This window comes from Sciurus carolinensis, chromosome 8 (genome assembly GCF_902686445.1).
Source record: "Sciurus carolinensis chromosome 8, mSciCar1.2, whole genome shotgun sequence".
NCBI classification, from domain to species: domain Eukaryota; kingdom Metazoa; phylum Chordata; class Mammalia; order Rodentia; family Sciuridae; genus Sciurus; species Sciurus carolinensis.
This window is the reverse complement of record NC_062220.1, coordinates 103472753-103488902: the sequence shown is the minus strand read 5'-3', so window position 1 is coordinate 103488902 and position 16150 is coordinate 103472753. Positions and strand designations below refer to the sequence as shown.

Genomic DNA, 16150 nt, shown 5'->3' with positions numbered 1-16150 from the left:
GTTTGCCTGGTCCTGAATAGTTCACACTGTCATGCACTTACCTAGTGCCCAGCCTGCCCTCCCTCTCTGAGGTCACTGTCATCCTGCACGTAGTGGAAGTTCCCCCTTCCCTGAAGATCAATTTCCCAAATGTTTCCATTGCTTGCCTCATAGCAACAAACAAACCAAACAGTCACTAAACCTAGGGACAGAGCTCCACTTTTACTCCCAGCCCTTTGTCAACACAAATGGAATCAGGCCCCTTCCTCCAGGCCCACGTGGACTCTCTGTTCATCCGCCAGTCCTGTGTGGGGTGAGTAGCCCTCCCCTGGCAGGTCAGAGTCACAATAGTGACTCAGCCACCTGTGACTTGCTCCTCTAACTCTAATCCTGGCCCCAAGGCTCCAAAACTCTGATCATTTTCCAACTTCAATTAACCTCCTCACCATTCATTTAAAACAACACAACTTTCCTTCCACACCTCAAGACTCAGGTCTTGCTGTCCTCAAGCTTGAATTCCCATTGCCCTGTTGTCCTCATCTCTGAAGCCCATGAGCTCTTACATCCATCCCAGAAGTTTTCTTCCAAGACTCTGTCCTAATAACCCTCACCCTCCTGTAACCAAATACAGCAGAAGGCATCTCCTTCCTTCCATTTTCTCCTTCATGCATTTTTTTATTGTAAACAAATGGGATACATGTTGTTTCTCTGTTTGTACATGGAGTCAAGGCATACCATTTGTGTAATCATAAATTTACATAGGGTAATGTTGGTTGATTCATTCTGTTATTTTTTCCCTTCCCCCCACCCCTCCCACCCCTCTTTTCCCTCTATACAGTCCTTCCTTCCCCCATTCTTGCCCCCCTCCCTAACCCTAACTCTAACCCTAAAACTAACCCCTCCCATGCCCCATGATGTGTCCTCATCCACTTATCAGCGAGATCATTCTCCTTCATGCATTTTCTGAGCTTCTCTCTGCATTCTTTACCCCAACCAATGGTGGCCACGTGGTGTGGAGGGGAGCTCTTCTTTCAGTGGGGCAGGTGTGGAGCTAGGTTTGTGGAGATGGGTAATGGGATGCCTCAAACTGAGTAGCAACCTGACATGTTCACAGTCATGGGGGGAGGGTGTCTCTCGAAGGTTATAAAATCATCCTGTGACAATTGCTGTGGCAAAGAAGAGCATCCAGCATGTTTGGGCACCTCTGGAAAAAGTGCCGCCATGGCTGGTGAGCATTATGACAGCTTCTGGAAGATGGCCACCACCTCCTACCCTGCAGTAAATTCTCTGCTATAGAGAAAAAAAAACCACTAGTCAGATCAGAAAAGGCAAGAAATACATGGTGATGGCACTCCCACTGTGGACTCCAGGGGGCGCCATGTGAACAGACAGCACATAGCATCTTTGCCAATAATTAAATAGCACTTAACACCTCTGTCAATTCGTTGTAGGAATGCCAAGAATCAGTGTTGACTGTTGAATCAAAAGAACTCAACAGTGGGAGGTTTATTAGAGCCTGAAGGGGAGGTTGCACCACACAACACAGCATTTTTTCACCTTGGATTTCTGTGTCCTTGTGTATCACAAAACCTCCTGGGTCTCAGCTTTCTCACCTTTAAGATGGACGTAATGGAGTTCCTGGCATAAGTAAGCACTGAATGAATGTGAGCCATTGTCATCCTGGACCTCTCAGTGGGCTCCTTCTGCCATGGGCAGAGGCTATGAGCCTTTGGATGATGAAAAACACTCAAAGCCTTCCATCACCCACTCTTCCAAATTCTCCCTTTCAGGTAGCGTGCTGCTTACCCATGGGCAGCCAGAAAATTGGGCAATCTGTGCCCTGAAAAATAATACAGTCAAGGGCAAAGTCAAACTTTCAAAGGGAAAAAAAAACACTGCAATCCAGGGAAACCTCAGAAGGGAAGCTGTTTTTGACCTGGGAGAAAAGCACAAAAGATGTTCTGCTTATGTTATGATCAACACAGGGGATGATGTAAATCTATGCAAAGGCCTGGCCTGCTGCCCTTATCTCCCAGGCAGATGAAGGTGCCGCTCTGCAAACTGCAAGAAAGTTTGGAAAAAAATAGCTCATACCTACGCTCCCCACTAACCAAGGTGCAAAATTCACCTCACTTTTGTCATGCCAACAAGCCCAGATTCTAAACAGGAGAGGAGTCAAATGAGTTCAGGGGTCCTTGTCAGAAGACAGGGGGTTCAGTCTCAGTGTGAGTGGTAAATCCAGGCCCCCAGATGCATGTGCATTCAGGGATTCATTGGGGATAAGTTAAAGAGGGCAGATACTGGGGCTGGGGTTGTGATTCAGTGGTAGAGCGCTTGCCTAGCATGTGGGAGGCATCGGGTTCAATCCTAAGGATCACATAAAAATAAATTAACTATTTAAATAAAGGTATTGTCCATCTAAAACTAAAATTTTTTTTTTAAAATTAAAAAGAGGGCAGATGCTAAGTGCCCAGCACGGGGATGGTGCATTAAGAGTCACTCCCTTGTCCTTGCTCTGCAGTGAGGCTGCGGAGGCTGGGGCCCTCCTCATCACTCTGCTCTGTATGAAGTGTAGAGATTTAGACCAGCATCAAACCACCTGGGAACTGGGTAGAAATGCTTATCTTCAGTCCCCACCCCTGGCCATGGAATCAGGGGTGCTTCCAGCACTCTGTTTTAAGGAGCCTCAAGAGGTTCTGATGTATCCTCCCTCTGGTCTCACACTTGCTCAGCCCCCTCTGCGAGAGGAGTGGTGCCATGTTCTGGTTCAGGAGTAATGAGTGCCTTTGATGGAAGAAATGCTGATGCAGCGTAATCCGGTTACAGCTGGGTGGTGGGAGGGGCCAAGGGAAATGTGGAGGAGCTATCAGGGGACCTAGCTCCCTGCTGCTCACCCCAAGTGGATTTCCAAATGGAGTCTTTGTTGCCCCTTATATAAACAGAGAAAGTTCATAGAAGAAGCTAACTTGGGACTCACATGGGCCTCTGGTAGCCATGATGCCCCTACTACACCTCTGGGCACCCTGTTGCTCCATCAAGCACAGACCCATGGTGGAGAAGGCCATGGCTTTGGTGAGGTTAAACCTATTGCATCAGCTGGCCCTGTGACCCTACACTGTGAACTCCCACCTCAGGCCCCTTATTGCTTGAATTTGGGGCTACTCTCAGTCATAAGAGACTTTAATATACCTGTAAGACCATCAATCCAATGCAAACAGACTGCCTTCACCCAGCCCACAATCGACTGCCCCAAGGGCCAACAGGATCCCCCCTCCCCAGGATGGGGCTGTGGGTTTCTTCTCCACAGTACTCCAGCTCCTTGCTGTAATCCCTGAACACACCGACTTTGAACAAAGGTCTTGAATTATAGCATGGTTAGAGGCACTAAGGACTAGTGACCTGGCTCTAGTTACTTGAGCAGACAGAATGACCCTGACCCAAAAGGGTGGGATCCTAACCTCTGAGTCACGGTGTGCACATTACCTGGGGCACCATCACTTCCATAGGTGTGTGCATCATGTGGGATGCTGTCGCTCATATCATTGTGTGTGCATCAAGGGTCTGAATCATGGAAAATTATCTCTCTGACAGGTTTATGGGGGAATTCATCTCATGTTTTCTTTTCCTCTTCAGGTTGCAAGATGCTCTCCCTTCTTCCCCCTCACCTGTCGCCTCCTTTCCATGTGGCCTATTATACCTCCACATCAAACACTCTCTGCCCTTCCTGGTGCATCATGCTCTCTGCCAACCACTGCCTGTTCCCAGTGCACCGTGATGACTAATCGTCGTACCTGTTATTTCATTTCACGCACATCAGTGATAGATTTTGCTAGTCAAACACAGGTTCAGAGGATTATGTAATTTCCCTCAAATGACAAAGCCAATGTACCCTAGATCCAGAGCCCCGTTTCCTGTGGACATCTCTCAAACCAACACTCTCAGATCCAGACCTGCCTTCACAGAGCTGTGGCTACCTGGTGTCTGTGGGTAAAGATGATGGGTATCTACATCAGAGTAACTGAAGGAACACTCTTCTTGGTAAAGCTGCTTATTGCAAACAGGCCAAGTATGAACATTAACTGAGAGCCAAAGAATCAAAAAGGGAACTCCAATTGTAATCCCAAAGCCCAGGAATGTCAAACACCTCTCTTCCTGTTTCCCTTTCTCTTGTGTTTATTGGTAGCCCGGTATGCTGCACTTGGATATTTGGGCAGTAGTTCATTTCCAATTTTTCTTCATGGCAAATAATGCGGCAATTTAATATTTTCTTCCTTTATTCCAGTTTTAAAAGTCTCATATTGGATTTTTAAGGGTCTAGATTCACAGGATAACTTGCTTTCTATACTCATTTACATTGCCAGTGACAATGCACAAGAATACAATTTCATCCCAACATCACTGATTTTGTATGTGGACACTTCACCTTTGCACACTCAATAATTTTAAAACAATACTGCTTTACAATATTTTGCATTTATTTGATTATTGATAATTTACAGATCCCCCACACACACACACACCAAAGGGTTCTTTACAAAGAGTGTTTCCCATTAGCTACTTGTTTATAGCTAGGGATTAAAGGCAGCCTGGAGCATATCAGAAACATGTAATTCCTTGTGGTGGACTTCAGAGAAACATGAGTGTTCAATGAAAATGGGAACCCGAAAGGAAATGCTGGTGTAGTACCGTAGTAAAAACAGGAACAATAGAAAATGTGTCACCAACAGAGTATCCCTTATTGAAATGCTTTGGACAAGAATTACTTCCAATTTTGTACTTTTTCCAGTTTGGGAATATTTGCATAAACATAATGAGATATTTTGGGAATGGGACCCAAGTCTCAGCATGAAATTTATTCATGTTTCATATACACTTTATACACATGACCTGAAGATAATTTTGAATATTTTTAGTGGGCCTGTATTTTGCATGTGACTTGTCACATGAGGCCAGGTATGGAATTGTTCACTGTGGCAAAAAAAAGAAAAACTAAAGCAGCTCAATTCACAATAAACATCTAAGCTGTGAAATCAACCTAGGTGTCCTTCAACAAATGAATGGATAAAGAAAATGTCGTATATATACACAATGGAATATTACTCAACCATAAAGAAGAATGAAACAATGGAATTTTCTGGTAAATGGATGGAACTGGAGAATATCATGCTAAGTGAAATAAGCCAATCCCAAAAACCAAAGGCCAAATGTTCTTCTCTCTGATACACAGAGGCTAACACACAATGGGAGGAGAGTGAAGAATAGAAGTTTTATTAGTTTAGACAAAGGGGAATGATGGGAAGGGAGTAGGGATGGAATAGGAAAGATAGTAGAATGAATCAGACATAACTTTTCCCGTATTCATAATATGAATTCACAACCAGTGTAACTCCATATCATGTACAACCACAAGAACAGGAAGTTATACTCCATGCATGTATGATATGTCAAAATATACTCTACTCTCCTGAATATCTAAAAAGAAAAAAGATATAATTTACAAATAATTATACTTATTTATAAAAACAAAAAAAGCTAAGGATTTTGCAACATTTCAAATTCCAGATTTTTGAATTAGGGAAACTCAATCTGTACAGGTGTTGAGTTTACCCCATGCCACTGTCTAAGGATTTCCTGCACATTAACAGAGACCTAGGGAGGAGCTGTCATCATCCAGGACTTCCACCATTCAAATGACAAGGCAGGCACTGAGTCCAGACCTGCCAAGGCCTGAAGCAGTATTTTAACCACATGTATTTTCAATGTAGCCACCCATCAGGATGCATACCAGCTACTTGGACTTGGATTAATTATGAATTATCTACAGTGTGCATGTCCTACAGGTGAGTGATTTGGGATCCTGTGGCTGTAGAGCATGTCTCTGATCCACCCCAGCAGCTCCCTACCCTCTCCAACTCCAACTTCTGCTCACTGACCTCTCCAGCCACCCCAGGTTCTGCTCTGCTCAGATTTGCCAGCCTATTACCCTATTTTGAAGACTAGATCCTAACTTCCAAGCAAAAGTTCCTCCTCCCTGAGAAGATTCCCAAGCTCAGGGACTAGGGCATATTCACCTCTGCAGGTCACTATTCTGGGACCATATGGTGCTTGTGACAAATACTTGTCACTTGTATCTGATTCATCTTGGTCTTGTACTGTGAAGGCCTGTGACGGACAGGGGCTGTGTCTGTAACTCATCTGCTGACAGAAACAATTCAGGAACTTGTCTAAGAACATATTGCTCTGTTCTCAGTCATATCCGGTGGCACAGTGCATAGGGTAGAGCAGCCATGGCCCGACTGACTCAGGGATTTTGGACAAGCCCCTCCCCTCTGCCATCCTGTTTCCCCATCTAGAAAATAACTGAACTATACTAAGTGAGTTTTACTCTTTAAAGTTATTACATATTCATTACATCTTATTTTTAGGAACGTGTGAAGCAGAAATAAGTGATATTAAACCATTTTTTAAGATGGGTCTCATTATGTTGCAATACTCCTGCGTCAGTCTCCCAAGTGGCTGAGATTATAGGTGTGCATCACACATCTGGCTAGTGAAGTTCGAATTTACCCATCATGCCTGGCATAGTGGTTCAGGTCTTTAAACTGCTACTGGGGAAACTGAGGTAGTATCAAAAACTCAAGGATAGCCTGCTCAACTTAGAACCTGTCTCAAAATAAAATTTTTAAAAGGTTTTGGGCATGGAACTCACTGGCAGAACACTTGCCTAGATTCACAAAGGCCTGGGTTCAATCCTTAGTACTGAAAAAAAATTTACCCATCATCCTGCCTTCTGGATGAGACTCATTTTTACCTTTTTCATATATCTCTTTTGGATATATTTTGACTATAGTGTACCTATTTTGCCCATACGTGCATTGTATGTGTACATGTATGCACCTGCACACGTGTTTAGACACACATACTGAAAGGTATTCCTTTCCTTAGATTTGCCCTAATTTATTCCATCAGTGTTTCTTTCCTGGCTATGCATACTGAATGTATTTGGGCACTGAAAGACAATTCTCCATGGATATCGGTAGCAGAAGTAGGTAATGACTCCATCTGATTATCTCCTGACACATTCAAGGTCATGAACACTTTCATGCATACTATACATTAATTAATGCCAATTTGCACTACAGAAGGGCTGCTCCCCAAGGCTCACCAGCAGCATAGAAAGGTTCTCCTTTCTGGCCACCCTCAATACCTTCACCTGCAACCAGTCACCTAGCTGTGCTGTTCTGTGAAACCACTACAGGTCAGGTAGGTCCTGCATCCCCCTTCAGTGCTCTCTGAATCCTCAGGATTTAATTAACTTCCATATTAAGGAATCTCAGCCTCTTTGCCACCTATTATGTCCTCAAAGAGCTTCGCTCTGCACCTGTCCACAGACCTGGGCACTGAGCCCACATGAGCTCTCTAAGTTGCCTGTTCCTTGCTTAGGTTCCTGTGTGTGTCAATGTTTAGGAGCTGGGAAATCCCTCATACACCAACTCAGAAAGGAGAGAGCCCATCAAAATCATACTGCAACTTAGTGACCAAGTTCAGAAAATTATATTTTAAAAAAATAATAAAGAGTAGCAAGGGGTAAAGATCACTTTTGGTTTAAAACCAGATAAACCCAGGTTCTTTCTCTTTTTTTTTTTTTTTAATTTGATACACTCCAAGGTTTTTGTCTTGATTCTGTTGAATACCACTAAGTGACCCCAAGCTATGTACCTCAATTTCTGGGATCCATCTTTCCTGTTTTAAAATGGGCATACTAACAACTTTATTCTCAGGGTTGATGGAAAGTTGAAATTATGTCTAAAGTCAAACTAACATAGGTAGTTTCTTCCAATTGTTACCAGATTTCTTTTAAGAAAAAGTCATAATTGGTTCTTAAGTAATTAATAAAGGTTTTTAAATTGCTTAAATATACCATATTGAGTTGTTTCATTTCATCAGGTGTTCCATAGCTCCTTGATTTCTCTAATTTTTGTTTGGTTCCCCCCAGATGCTCAAGGCGTGTTAGGAAATGACTATTATTATTTTTATTAGTGTAGGACTAGTATAGATTAGCATAACCCAAGTTACCATTACTCTGTGGTTTTATTGACACTCAATGCAAAGCTCTGAAGTGGACCTACACCAGTACATCACCTGGCAGTTGTTAAAAAAGCTAATGGGAACAGCTCAATCAGGCACTTGGCTCATCCAGTTTTCTGAGAAACTTAAATTTGAGACTCACTGAAGAAAAGGTAAGTCCTCAGCCACAGAATATACTCTGAAGTCCTCTCAGCTTGCATGAACATGGAAATATCTTTGGTCTTGGTTTAATTGGCCGAGTCCATTCCTTTTATGTTGTGATGGTGCAGGTAAAGAATTTGGCACACAGTGAGCACACCACCAAGGGCTTCTTATCAGGAGGACCCCTTCCCCCTTGACTTATAGAACACCATTGGCACACATTCAGATGTACTCAAGAGTAATCAACAAGCTGGACTCTGTGGCGAACACCTGTAATCCCAGGGAGGCTGAGACAGGAAGATCTTGAGTTCAAAGCCAGCCTCAGCAAAAGTGAGGTGCTAAGCAGCTCAGTGAGACCTGTCTCTAAATAAAATCAAAATAGGACTGGGGATGTGGCAGGGATGTTGCTCAGTGGTTAAGCACCTCTAAGTTTATCCCAGGTACCAAAAAAAAGACAAGTTATCAAAGAGGAGAACTCGCCTGAACCTGCCCAGCGCTTCACGTGGTCATTAGGTAGATCCAGCACAGGTGGGTTTCTGCACGTGCCTGAGGCCTGAGTGGTGATTCAGCACCACAGGGCAGGTATTTCTAGACAGTGGGGCTCCCAGGACAGGGTTATGCAAGGAGGCAGATCCTGGTGAGGAGGGAAGATGGAGCCCAGGCTGCAGGTAGGTGGGGAGAGGTGCTCTAGGCTGTTTGGGCCCCAGGGAAGCTCCCAGTTGCCAGGAAATTGCAATACTGAGACTCTGGGCATTTACACTTTCCCTCTCCTAGTCCATCTGGCAAGATCTCCTGGATCTGGGTGATAACAGCCTCCTTAGCTGTTGGTTGGGGGGCTAATGAGAGGTCAGAAGTCCAAGAAGACCAGAAGCCCCAGTCCACCCTGTCAGCTGTCTGTCTGTCTGCTCTAGATACACAATGAAATGCCCGCCTAGTATAGTCTCCGTGAAGTCAAAACTGAAAGGAAAATGAACCACACCAGCAGCACAGAAACCAGGCAAAGAGATCCATAGTTAAGAAGCTTTATTTGTCAGTCAGAGTCTGACAAAGGCCATTGCTCAGAAAAGGTGAGATAGGGCAGGGAAAAATCTAACCCTGGGGTATTTTATAGGGCTGGCTTGCACCGCTTGTGTAAGCTAAGATGGGCTATCTGTGTGAAGCCTTGTGGTGGGCTGTTCTTGTACGAGCTGCCTGTGTAAAGCCTTGCAGTGGGCTCTTAGGACGAACAGGGAGATATTTCAGTTATGTCGGTTAACAGGTGGTGAGGGGGACCGGGAGCTCTCTGCTAACTTTTGTGTCCTCTGAAAGCACCTACATAGGGCAGGAAAGGGAAATTTATTTCTAAGGCAGGAAACTGAAACTTATTTTATAAAATGGAGGTAAGGATTTAAAATGGTTGTACAGATGTTAAGCTTTGGACCTAATTAAAACCTATCAGTGCCTACCATGCCTTGTACAAGCCTGGGAGCACCTACTGGGTTAGGACCCTTAACTACTTCCACCACCTTAGTGTCCATGTGCCTTGGCTTTTTCAAAAAAAAAGAAAAAGAAAAATCACATTTTTTTTTTCCTTTTTCTTTTGTAAGTGGCAATACACTTCTACGGTTCCAAAAATTTTAAGACATAAAAAGATAAACAGTGACTCTTTCTATCCTCTACCCAACTCTTCCTCACCATAACTAAATGCTAATTTAGTCTAGAACTTAGACTTAGCTGCTTCTAGAACCTAGTCTTATTTTTCCTCAGTTCGTCTAAGACGATTTAAAACATAGAAATCTTATCAGTATATAAAAAGCATTTGCGTACTTTTATAGATACACATTATTCCCTTAAGTGGTTAATAATTTAACATATCCACCAGGATGAAGATCTGGGTTGTTTTCAATCTTCTATAAAATAGTGCCATCAACCACCTTGTACCTATGGAATTTTGCACATGTATCTTTCTGTAGAATAAATTTCTAGACATGTTGCTGGTCAAATAGAACATGTGCTTTGACTGTTACCAAATTACTTCCCATGGAGGATGCCACAATTTCCTCACTGCCTTTTGTAAAGTTTTCATACTTCTGGATTTTTGTCAGACTCACAGATGGAAGCAAATGGTACATTGCTTTCATTTTAATCTGCATTTTTATTACTAAGAATGAGGTTGAGTATGTGTATGCCTGTATATCCACTAGTCTGCTGAGTTTTTCCTAAATTATAGGCAGACTTGCCCTTTGTTTATCTTTTATAGGAATTGTGTTTGTCTTTTATCTTTTCAGTACTATATTATATTTTTGCAGAAGTTTTAAAAAATATGTAGTCCAATTTTTTTTTTAATCTATGTTGTGAATCATAGAAAAGCCTTACTTAGGACATGTTGACAGAATAATCTATCCTTTTCCTTCAATTCATCTATTTCAGATGCTTTAAAATGTTAGTTTGTTTGTTTGCATTTAATCCATTTGGAATTTATCTTGGTGAATGATGTGATATAAGAACCTGACTTTGTTTCATATTTTAAGGGGTTTTTTGTTTTGTTTTGTTTTCTCATAATTTATGATTTTTAAGAGTATAATCTTCAATCCCTTATAATTTGTTTTCGTTCAAGGCATTTGTTTAGTTCAAGAGCTAGGGACTTGACTTTATTACTACTTTTTTCCCAAATGACCAGCCAGCCAGAACATGTGATAAAAGACAAAAACTCTCCTCCCTGTTCATCTGAGATGCTTCTTTTTGCATATGCTTCCTTCATATGTGAGTTGGGAGCATCTGTTCTTTACATATGTTTACAAAACAATACTAAATTGTTTGTGTAAGCTTTCAACATATTGCAATATTAGAAAACATCAAATTATCAACACTTAGAGTTTTAGTTCATTGTTATAAATAGCTAGTTAATTGCACCTCCTGTTAGTAAGAAAATATACTATTATCTTGCAATTTCTTTTTTGATAAAAGTCCCAGTTCTTTCCCTTACCCCAATTTTTCCTCTAAGATCTTGTTCTCTGAAATGGTAGAATTTAAAGTCTTTTATAAGTGCTAATGTTTTTACAGGTAAGAAGATAAACTTCAAAGGTATTGATCATTTCTTTTTCCTCTAATTTAATCATTTATTTTTCCTGGCTTGATCTAGCATGGGCTAAACAAATGAATTAACTTTAATTACTACTTCATTCCTGTTGTTCCTATTTTTCCTAGTATTTTGCTTTATGGATATTAATTTTTCTATTATCAGGTACAAAAGTTTCACAACTATGCATTTTAGTTGTTTTTATTACATTGTGCTTTTTTTTTGTTTTTTAATGGGTTTTGCCATGAATTCAATCTTTCCAATAAAAATATTTAAGTCTGCACTTTTTCATTTGTACTTTCCCAATATTATTTTTTGCCCATTATAACACTCTTGGATAATCATATTTTAGGCAATTCATAGTTGGGTTTTTCTTTCTAAACCAATCTGAGGATCCCTCAATAGATGAGTTATTCCATTTGTCCTTATGGCCATAACAGATGTCTTTGGCCTTTAGTTTTTTGTTTACCAATCAAGACATAGACTGAAAAGTACATGAAAAGATGTTCACCTTCTTATTCATTATAGAAATGCTTATTTGGACCACCATGCAAATGAAATTCTGCTCATGAAAATGAAATACACTACTCACCTATTATAAAACTAACTTTTTTTAAAAAGAAGCATAACACATGCTGGTGAGATTGTGAAGCAGCAAGAACTCCATATGTTGCTGGCGGTGTTGAAGAATGGTACAAGCACATTGAAAATCAGTGTGGCAATTTCTATTATGGATTCATGCTTAGGCATAAATGCATCCTTCAGTTTGCTTGGAGTTGACATGAATCCAGTCCCAAGGTTTTGTTGAAAGCAAACAGTATACAAAACTTACTCCAAGGCTACACAAGTTCTGTCCATGGTCTTCCAAAGCATCCATGTGGTATATGCTCCCCATTTGTTAGGGTCAACTTGTCCTCCTCAAGGGAGCCAGCATTCCTTTACCACCTTCTGGCTAAGCATCAGGGTACTTGATGTGTAAAGCTGGGTCTCATGCTGTCCTGCCTAGTCATGAATCATCCCTTTGTCCAATGTATCCAGATGGTGTGTGCTACCCATTTCTTAGTCACTTAGTAGCCATCTTGGGTATCAGACGAACTGTAATGATTTTGCAGTGGTTGTGTTCAAGTAACCCTTTTATTTTGTAATGGCCCCAATGTGTAAAAGCAGTGGTGCTAGCAATTTAAATATGCTAAAGAAAAGCCATGAAGTGCTGCCTTTAAATGAAAAGGTTAAAGTTTAGTGTACAGTTGAAAGTTTAGTTATATACGTAGAGGGAAAAAGTGGTATTTGGGGGATCAGTTCTATCTGTGATTTCTGGTACCCACTAAGGTTCTTGAAATATATCCCCATGGATAAGGGAAGACTATATATTTAAGTCACTAAATTTAAATGCAATTTGTTATGCAGCAAATAATAAACTCATAAATATTCCCATTGCTTCAGACTAATATTCTTAATCAGTCTCATGTTTAAAGTTAATATATTCATCTATTTTTATTTTGTTCTAAGAGAATTTTAATTCCCTATTACTTCATCATTGTTAACAAACCTTCCAGTTGTGCTTCCCCCCAAATTTATCCACTCTGTGCACAAATATGAACAAGAACTCAGTAAAGTAGAAATGTTTTTACTTCTATAACAGTTATCAGTTCAAGCAGAAGATGGGCCTGAGCAGATGGATTGGAAATAGAGTCCTGAGACTTTGACCTTGACTGGAGAGGGCCTGTTTTCAGGGAAGTTCATGTTGCTCTTGAGTTTCTCTTGTGTAAGTTCTGAGTTCTTATTGATTGCTGATTTCCAGGCCATGGAAATGCAATGGCTAATCACACAGTATTGACAAGCATCAGGGAATGTCAAAATCACTCCAAAAAAAAAATTTTATTCTCATATAGAAACTTTTCAGTTCCCCTTCCACCCTGTGCGACAATGGCTTCCTTAACAGTTTGCAGATGTCATAGCCTGCAGTGGACATTGTAACTGGAAACTGTCACCCTCATTAACTAAAAAATACATGCAGAAAATTGTTCCATCAGAGTGGGATAAAACAAAAATCAGAACTCTGGTATTACTTTGAAAGTTTCCTCAATGAGTAGTAAGTGTGGAAGATACCTTATGATGCTGTTAGCATGAGCAAATGTGTCTAAGACTCCTAAAAATGACAAGCACAATAGATGGCTTAGCTGCCTTCAACTCATTTAACATGAACAGTTTCCAAGGGGTACTGTGGAGACATGAACATGTTTTCCTTTGGCATCAGTTCCAGGACCCTAAAGATGCTCAAGTCACTTGTATAAAATGGTGTAGTGTTCAAGAGGATCTACATAGGTTCCACACACACTTTAAATTATCTCTAGATTACTTATAATACTGAACACAATGCAAAGGCTATGAAAGTTGTTATACTGCATAACATGGGGAATAATGACAAGAAAATATTGTACATATTCAATACAATTTTTTTCTGGAATATTTTCAACTCTGGCTGAATCTACTGGTGTGGAATCTGTTGATATAAAGGTTAACTATAACTTGTTATCTGGCGGAAAAAAAAAGTGTGAGAAGAGGAGCGTGAATGTTCTAACCTAGACTTTATCTTGGAGGAAAACTTGACCAACTTAATAGCTGCAGTCAGTCATGGGCCTTGGGTTGGGATGTTAACCTGTGGTCCAACTACCACCTACCTCAAGCCACCAGTCAGACCCTCTTGCCCAACTCTCCTTACCTATTCATGCATGAAAAGCTGCAGTGTTCATGAACAATTTTGTCTTTCTACATTAGTTTGCATGTTAAAATTATTTCATTGGCAATGTTTTACTCCCTCCCCGCTCAGGGAGGGGGTCACCCTAAACATCCTCTGTGTTCCTGTCCTACCCATTAAACACCTACCTCTGACCACTGCTACCATGTTGAAAGTAGTCAGTGAAAACCATGTGCAGAAGCAGGTGTCCCATCTTGTGCCAGGTATCACCCCTCTGTGCTGCACACACTCCTCTGTGGGGTGACTTTAGGGTCTATCTCATAGAGTGGTCCTGCCCAGATGAGAAGGTGCCTGGTGGGGTTTAGTGCTCATCTCGAGGCTTGCTGTGACTCTCTAGGATCTGGATCTCTGTTTTTACTTTATAGGTTCCTGTGTCAAGTTCCTCTGAGGACGAGAGCCCTTCTCTAGTGACAAAGAGGATGTCCTGGAAGAAGCCCACCAAGCATAGTACCCCTGAGGAGACAGCCCTGGGCTGGAATCCGAAGCCCCCAAAAGGGACCTCCCGACTCCTAGGGTCCCCAGTGCCTGCTCGCTCCTCCAAGGACCTTGTGTCCCACCTGACAGGGGTCAGCCCTATAGCCACCTTCAGAAAGAGGAAGCTTTCAACCATCCGGGCATCTGAGGGCACCAGTGGGCAGTTAGGGTCCTATTTGGACTACTCAGCTCCTGGGAAGGACCCACCTGCGTCAGCCTCATTAGCCAAACAGCAGCAGAAAAAAGAGGCCAGGGGAGCAAAGAACTGGCGAGGAAATTTCGGATTGCCTGGGATTCCAGACGTAGCCAGGAAGAAAAGACAAGACCGGAAAGAGCAGGAGGCTGTGGTAGGCCTGGCCCTGTGCCTCTCACCCACCACCTGACATAGCTCCAAGTCCCTGTTGACAGTTAGGAAAGTGTGTGCTGCCAAGCTGTAGTGCACTGGCACACACCTTCCATGACTTCATGCCCTTTCAACCCCAGACATGGAGGGCCAACAACCCACTCTTCACAGGAGGTCACTGAGGTTGTCAGTCTTTCTAACACTTCGTGCTGCCCTGTGCTGAGGCGTCCCTCTGCTCGGAGGGGATCCCGTGGCCCGTGTTGCCTAAAAGGCCATGGCTTACCAGCCATGGCTCTACCCTTCTAGCCCTTTCTGTGGCTGTGGCTGCTCCCTATCTTTGGTCTCTAAACCACAGGGGAATAAGGTACCAACTCTCTTCAGTTCAGAGTACAAAAGAGGTTGGTGGCCAGAATAGTCCTATTGGGCACTGACATCTTCCAGTGAAAACTGCCACCCTGTGCTGAGTCTCTGCTCCTTTCTGCTCTTGGAGCTGTTCTTAGCAGGAAGCAATTACCACTCCTGAGGCAGTCCTAGAGCTTGATTAAGGCAGTCCTGACTCTTTCCTTAGCACTGCCCTAGAACTGAGATGTCTCACCTTCACACTGCAAGGTCTAAGCTCCTATGGTAGGACAGCAAACAGAGCAAAGCTGTGTAAGACCACATTTCCCTTTGACATAGTTCCCTTTCTCTGCTGATCAATAAGACAGAGGGACAAACCCTCCCCACCACCTACTTGTCACAACAGGGGCCAGGTTTCCCCTAAAGATGCATGGGGAACTGGCTCAATCTAGAGCACAGGAAGGGGGAACCGTGTAGAGCTGGCTGGCTCAGGTGTCTGATCCGAGCAAATGCCTGTTCCATGCCTGATGGGTATTTCTGTTCCTAAGTTCATTTTGCAGTGTGCAAGCTTGTCCCTAGTAGAAACAACTATTCCTATGTAACAACTGTCTTCTAAACAGATGCAGCGAGTGAGGCAATGGGAAATCCGCCTACTTCAGGAAATTGAGGAGGCAGTCCACCATGAACTCTTCATCCAAGTTGAGTGACACTGGGGCAGTAAAGGTAAGTGCTCAGGGACCTGCCTCCTTGGTCTGACATAGTCATCTACATAGAGTTGTCCTCTAGATGCCTTGGGTCCCCAAGACCCCTTAAGGGGAGGTGGGAAAGATGTTACCCAGACTACAAAGGTGGGGTCAGAGAAGCTAATGGAGTGGGGCCAGGGGACTGAGTTGGCAGTTTAGAGGATGAGGTTCTTTATGTTTTATAACTTAAAAAAAAAAAAAAAAACAAAAAAAAAAAACTGGCCTGA

General features: G+C 42.4%; 1 protein-coding gene across 1 annotated transcript; it reads left to right on the top strand.

The window, feature by feature from the left end:
* Positions 1-1200: 1200 nt before the first annotated feature.
* On the top strand, positions 1201-15887 carry Ccdc201 (coiled-coil domain containing 201). The gene is made up of 3 exons (XM_047562144.1): positions 1201-1257; positions 14390-14845; positions 15801-15887. Exons 1-3 carry the CDS (start codon positions 1201-1203, stop codon positions 15885-15887), a joined length of 600 nt encoding a protein of 199 aa, XP_047418100.1.
* Positions 15888-16150: the final 263 nt, after the last annotated feature.